This window comes from Humulus lupulus, chromosome 9 (assembly GCF_963169125.1).
Source record: "Humulus lupulus chromosome 9, drHumLupu1.1, whole genome shotgun sequence".
In the NCBI taxonomy this organism is placed as follows: Eukaryota; Viridiplantae; Streptophyta; class Magnoliopsida; order Rosales; family Cannabaceae; genus Humulus; species Humulus lupulus.
The window spans coordinates 177,629,268-177,636,487 of NC_084801.1; the positions used below are offsets into that span (position 1 = coordinate 177,629,268).

At 34.8% G+C, this 7,220-nt stretch overlaps 1 protein-coding gene across 1 annotated transcript; it reads left to right on the plus strand.

Moving 5' to 3' along the window:
- The first annotated feature begins 829 nt into the window (after positions 1-829).
- Positions 830-5,622, plus strand: LOC133801302 (BEL1-like homeodomain protein 9). The gene is made up of 4 exons (XM_062239471.1): positions 830-2,269; positions 3,958-4,328; positions 4,424-4,484; positions 4,575-5,622. Exons 1-4 carry the CDS (start codon positions 1,250-1,252, stop codon positions 5,151-5,153), a joined length of 2,031 nt encoding a protein of 676 aa, XP_062095455.1. The 5' UTR covers positions 830-1,249; the 3' UTR covers positions 5,154-5,622.
- Positions 5,623-7,220: the final 1,598 nt, after the last annotated feature.

The following is a 7,220-nucleotide window of genomic DNA, read 5'->3' on the forward strand; positions in this document are numbered from 1 at the left end:
ACAAGAGACTATTACGTACAAGTACAATAGTACAACAATTTTGTATTGCATATTATAATATTATATTATATATACTTCTTAGATAGTAATGAAAGTAGTATAATACACATAATAAATATATTAAGATTTATGATGGGTCAATTCAAGATATCTACTTAAACATTTTATTCATAGTAATGTATCATTTTTTAAAAATAAATATATAGTGATGTGTCATTTTAAAAAAAATAATAAATCTCAATTTTAATAAATATAATTAGTTAAGTTAAACTATAGCATCATAATTTTGAGTATATATTTTAAATTATATGTAATATTTTAATATATATTTTAAATATATAAATCATTTCTGTTGTATTAATACAAAGATATACATTATTATTATTATTATTAGAAAGTAAAGAGAAGTATATGTGTCTCACTTTAATGTATATTTATATAATTAACCTCGTAAATGGAGAAAAAATTCAAAATAAAAAGAAAATAAAAAAAGATGGACTTTTTAGAGAGGATGAGTGATTGAGTGTTGAGAAGGCTAAACTCAGCCTTTCATTCATCGCTATTCCTTCTCACGTGCGTCATCTCCATCCATATAAAGAAAAAAAATTAAATTAAATTTCCATCATAAATTAAAAAAAGAAAAAAGAAAAAAAATGAATAAAAGGGGTTAATCAAACGACAAAAGCCAAAACCTGTCAGAAATATCTGACATCAACAGTTAGTTCAATTATTACCGGAAGTAGCCGGTGGTAGTCCGGTTTCTCGAAACCCTATGCTATCTTTCTCTCTCTCTTTTCAAACCTCAAAAAACCTCAAACACTTAACTCACACAAAAACTAAAGAAAGCGATTCATCAGAGACTCAGTCTCACTCGAAGAAAGTAAGTAAAGAAAGTTTCTGTTAATGCTTAACTGAGATTGATTATAGAGAGAGAGTGTGTGTGTGATCCAGTCCGAACTGGTGTACGGAGTCTTATTGTGAAGACGCACCCAATTCCCTCCTTCACTTCCTCTCAAATATTCACGTACACACTACTCTCTTCTGTTAACCTACGCCATCATCATCATCGTCGTCATCACCAAAACCAAAACCGAAGCCAAAACCCCAATCTCTCTCTCTCTCTCTCTCTTAAATTATTATAATTATCTTTTAATTTTTAGGAGCAGGAGAGAGAGAAAGAGAGAGAGAGAGTGAAAGAGTGAGGCTATATCTGATATATTCTGATCTAGCTCTCCTTTTTCTCCTGGTTATGGCGGAGGGTTTCGAGCCATACCATGTCCCACAACAAAGCCGAAGAGACAAGCTCCGAGTCGTCGTAACTCAGTCCTCAACCAACCCGGCTTCCGGTTCGGCTTGCATCGACGCCGCCGCTAACTTTCACGGCTCCGGTGGCTTGCTTCCTTTAGCCACTTCTTACGATCCCACTGCCGCTATTTCGTCCGATTTGCTATCGTGCACTCCTCATCATAATCATCATCAGCATCAGCATCATCATCACCACCACCAGCTCTCTCACGCCGCCGTCGGAAAAGGAGTGTCTTCTCCGGGCTGTGTCGACGTTTCTAAAGAAGAAGGAGTGGTCAACTTAATGGGTTTGGTTAACGGGTCTTCTTCCACCTCGTCTACGTCTAATTTTCGGAACCCGTTTATGGATCCGATGACCTCCATTCAAGATATTAACAGCAACCCTTTTCTCTTCTCTTCCCAAACCCTCCAAAGCCTCCGAGATTTCGAACAGCAGGGCTTCAACAATGGCGTTTTCAAACCTGAACCACTTTCCCTCTCACTCTCTTCTCACCATGACCCGACCCGGATTCAAAACACCAGCAACAGTACCAATTCCAACCAGCTCCCTTTGGAGCTGAACCTACAGAGATTCGGGTCCGCGTTTTACGGAGGAGGGTCTGCAACGAATGCTAATACAACCGCGGCGGCCATTGTTGGTGGCGGGTCGGGGGCTGGTGATGGAGTCGGGTCTCGGAGCTCCGCTCCTCTTGGTCCATTTACGGGCTACTCTTCGATTCTGAAGGGATCAAGGTTTTTAAGGCCGGCCCAGCAGTTACTTGAAGAGTTTTGCAACGTCGGAGACAGGGTTGTTTACGCTGAAAACCTTTCCGCCGATCCTTCTCTGTTGGAGAGTCCGGTAGAGGGCTTGAGCTCCGGTACCGGAGGAGTAAATGTTGATGATGTTGAGCTAAGTAGTGGTGTTTCCGATGGTGGCGAGAGTAGTCGGAAAAAGAAGTCGAGGCTTATTTCGATGCTTGATGAGGTATATATTTCAGTTTTCTTTTTTTTCCTTTTTGGGAAAGGGGTATATAATAATTCTTATGAAATTAATTACTATAATGAAAGGAGATATAAAGGGTTACGTTTGGTTTAATTGTAGGTTTCTTTCTTTTTCTTTTATTAAGTAACATTTTTTTTGATACATTTTCTTAATTTAGTTGTTCGATGTGATTAATTTCCGAGCTACCTATATAGATCTTTCTTGGAGATGGGTATTTTATGAAACCCAGGAATTTGTCACTGTAGCAGCTGTATATGTTGATCATGGTATATTATATTATATGATTAATGTTTAATGATAACAATAATAATAATTGTAATTATTATTCCTGACTATGTATTATAAGAGAGCCAGACGATTGATTCATTCAGTCGTGTTGTCATTAGTGATATGTTTTTGCACAGTACTAATTCTTGGATTATTTATAACCTATTCAAATCAAACGACTGTGCTCTTTTGTGCATTAGATTCTCGTTTAAAGGCATACATATATTCATTTATATATAAATATATGTATAGAAATAAGATTGGCCTTGGTGAACGCAAAAATATGTCTTTTGGGAAAAGGTGATATGAGGGGGAATATATGCAGTGAGATATAGGCGTTATAAAAGTGTCTGACATACCCTAGAATTAGTTCTATATAGGTGATTACTAAGAAGTCCAACAAGTTTTGGGGTGTAGATATGTGCTTAATAAAAGTAATCCATTTGAGAAAGGTTTATACTCCGAAAAATAGTGTAGATAAGCATAATATAGGATTCCAAAGTAGTATGGAAGAGAATAGCTATAGCCTATTTCTGTAGCCATACATACATATGTATGTATGCTCATATTGATTATCGGTAGGTGTCTTCTTTTTTGTGGGGCAATTAGTTCGTTTTCTTTTTTGGCTTGCTAGACTTAGATTTCTTCTTATAGCTCCTCAAATTATTCCATCCATGTGTTTTTTCTATCATTAGGGGATAGTACGTACCTAGATTGGCTTTAAGTGTAGTGTGTTATGTGTGATTGAAAGGACTATATGAATGCATGGTCAATGTAAACTCATTTGAATTATGAAGGTTTGATTCTCATGGTTTGAATTATAAAGGTTGTAAATATAAGCTTGTAACAATAATCTCAACTCTATGTGTTAATGAATGACTTGAGAAATGGATGAGAATACTATATTTTATTTAAGAATAGAATTTCTAGGTTTCTCCCTTTGCAACTTACAATTTTCTTGTATCACTAGCTTGGCCAATGTGTATTTTGTTTGTCGTGTTCTTAGGCTCTAGCTAGTCTTGTTTATCAATTTAAATTGTTTAATTATGCATGGTATGGAATCTCTTGTTAAAATGTGTTCACCCCCTCTAAAGTTAATTTGTGTTAAACTATTCTTATATGAATTGGTAATAATAGGAGCCGAAGGGATTTATATATAATACCTATATTCATTTCGAACTATAAAGAACTGGATTTTGACGTCTCTATAACTTATTATTGCTAACAAAGTAACACTAATGGCGAAAATATTGTCTAAGATGTTTGAGAAATTCTTAATTAACCATGCTTATTAACTTAGATATTATTCGTAGAATAAAGAACTATTATAGAATGATGATGATGATCTTGGTTTGTAGAATAACTTAATTAAGCATGATTCTAAGTTGTTATATTTGTTTTAGGTATACAGGAGGTACAAGCAGTACTATCAACAGATGCAGACAGTGGTGACATCCTTCGAGTATGTGGCCGGGCTTGGCAACGCTGCTCCTTACGCCAACTTGGCAGTGAAAGCCATGACCAAACATTTCAAGTGCTTGAAGAATGCAATCATGGACCAACTTCAGTTCTCCAACAAGGATAACTCCCATACAAATCATGGGAAAGAAGAAGTTCCAACTTTTCGAAACAGCAATAGAGGTCTTTATAGCCAAAGACCGATTCATGGCTCAGGATTCCTCGAGCACCAACCTGTTTGGCGACCCCAAAGAGGGCTTCCCGAGCGTGCTGTTACTGTTCTTCGCGCATGGTTATTTGAACATTTTCTTCACCCGTAAGTAAAATTTGGAATTATTTATGTTTCTTTCTAATATCTCAAGGATAACCCTTAACGCCATTGTTGCTTCTGTTATTGTTCGTTGTTTACAGTTATCCTACAGACACGGACAAGTTAATGTTGGCTAAACAAACTGGTTTATCAAGAAGCCAGGTCTGCTAGTCATAAGTAATCTCAAATTAGAATTGTTTTTACTAGATTTTGAGTGAAGGTTTTTCAATCTAATTTCAATGCAATCCACAGGTTTCGAATTGGTTTATCAATGCTCGAGTGAGGCTATGGAAGCCAATGGTGGAGGAAATACATATGCTGGAAACACGCCAAGCTCAGAAAGCTTCACACAGAGAGGATCGAAACGCCACAAGGCCAAATGCACACGAACATGTAGCTTCAGCAAGCAATCTAACGTCTGAAAATCCATCCACCTCGATGCATAGGGTTCATGACACCACGTTGAAGCGTTCTAGAAACGAAGTACCAGCCGTCATGGATGCTGCTGGAGTAAGCGAAGAGATGAACATGTCTTACGACAACTTGCCTAGTCATCTTCATCATCATCAAGTTGGAGTGGCGGCCCCAGCCATGAACTTGGCTGGGGTTGGAAGCAACGGAGTTTCTCTAACACTTGGGCTTCACCAAAACAACGGCACCATTGGCTTATCAGAGCCCTTTCCTATAAACGCAGCTCAAAGATTCGGTCTTGGCCTCGAGGGAAACAACGAAGGATACGTAATGGGTGCATTCGAAGCTCAAAATCGACATTTCGGAAGAGATCATCATCATGTGATGGGAGGGCAACTTCTGCATGATTTTGTAGGCTGAAGAAGAAGAAGAAGAAGAAGAAATGTGTCATTTCTGGAGCTGTTTCTGGTCAAAATATTGCATGCTAACAAAGTTGCAAAATAGATTATACTTTTATATATGCATGATCATTTATCAATTGACTGCCAGAGAGTGCTCCAAAGTTGATGAAAACAAAGCTTAGCTTAGAGTGGTTGAAAATGGTTTTCCTTACTATAATTTAATATGGGTTAAGAAGCAGAAGAAGGAAAAAGAGAAGGTGAGAGTCCATATCTTTCCGCCCAATGTATATTATCTTTCTCTCTACTGAAAAATATGCCAACAACATATATAAAAGAAGATTGGTTGTTATATTCTTGTGTAAAGTTATTACTCTATGAGAGGAAAATTGATACCATGTCAAACCAAATTGAAGTATTGACATGGCTTTTTAAGATGATTAATTATATGCATGAATGATTTGAATGCCCTAGAGGGTTTTATGGTTTTCTGACCATTTTTCTTGAGTTCTTGCTTGAATCCTCATCGTTATGGGTTCCCATACTTGTACTCATCATTGGAGCTGGACTTAATCGACCTAAGATGTTCCATCAATGAGTGTATATGTCGGTTATTATAGGTTTTTAAATGTAGCACAAAAATATCAAATGGGTTCGATTATGCAATGTGCAGTGTTACAAAATTAATTAGTTTCAGTCCAATCTTTTCCATTTGTATAATGAGAGATTATATAACGATAGGAGAAAGATATATATACTTTTAACTTAAAGATAAAAAGTTCATGTTAAGCCTAAGGGTTGAGTAATAAAATATTACAAGGATTTGCAACCTTGAATTTTTTTTAATCTGATTTGAAGTCCTTGAATTTGGGGAGGGGTGATAATAATAATAATACACTTGTACAACTTTGTAATTTATGTAACCTTGATAAAGTGAATTGATTAGTCATTTAACTTGTACCTTGCAGTTATTCTCTGTATAAAAGTTCCTTGATTGATTATGAACTTTCTTAGTATAGTATTAGTGTGTTATGTGACTCTTAGTAGATCTTTAATTTTTTTTTTCTTTTAAGAAAAGAGAAGATAGAAAAAGGGTAAATTCTATTTCTTTTGTTCATATTCTAATTATTTTTAGAGATGAATATAATATAAATATTGAAATATTTACAAAAATATAAAATGATCATTAATAGCGATGAAAATGAGAAAAAAATGATGTCTTTTGGAAATTAGTTTTTTTTTTTAATTAAAAATTATTATATATATAATTATTACATGTAATTTGGGCTGGGACTGGAGCACCCCTTACCTCCGTACCTGTTTTTATTTTTATTTTCTGTATAAGTGTGTAATTTACATGTGCTCCCAGTTATTACTTAATAGACAATACTCAAAAAAAAAAAACAGTATTTTTGTAAAATCTAACACCAAGTTATTGAAATTTTATTAGAATATTTTTTCATAAATGATCTCCCCCAAATACCACCTAGTCTGAATAATATAATGCAAAGCATAACTAAGAACTATTTATTGAAATAAGCACACTCCAAAGAAAAGAAAAGAAGAGTTTGTATATTATATGCCTTCAAAACTAGTTACTTTTAATTATTAGGCTCGTATTTATTAGCCAGGTGAATCACATCTAAACTTTTGACTTTATTTAAAGCAATTGTACTAAAATTCTTAGTCGTTCTTACTAATTATGTTCTATACATATTCTAGTTTTATCTATATCATCTTTATCAAATAACAAATATTTGCAATTGTTGGTCGATGATGATATTCTTCTGCTTCTTTTTATTCATATACAACCCTTTTAAATGTTCGAGTATATTGGCATCGAGTCCTATGATAATAGTAGTAGATAGCTATTAAAATAGCCATGTAGTATACACTTAAAAAATAATGCAAAATCGAAAAGAGTTATTCTTTAACTATAGTAGTCATCCAAATACCCCCCAAAAAATCATATATATATATTTTGCTTTATAATATTGGATAGTGGGCTCCTTAAACTGGTTCAGAAATTATCATATATATATAACTTGGTTGGTAGAATTTTATTTTTTGCATGGTGCGGTACTTTTTC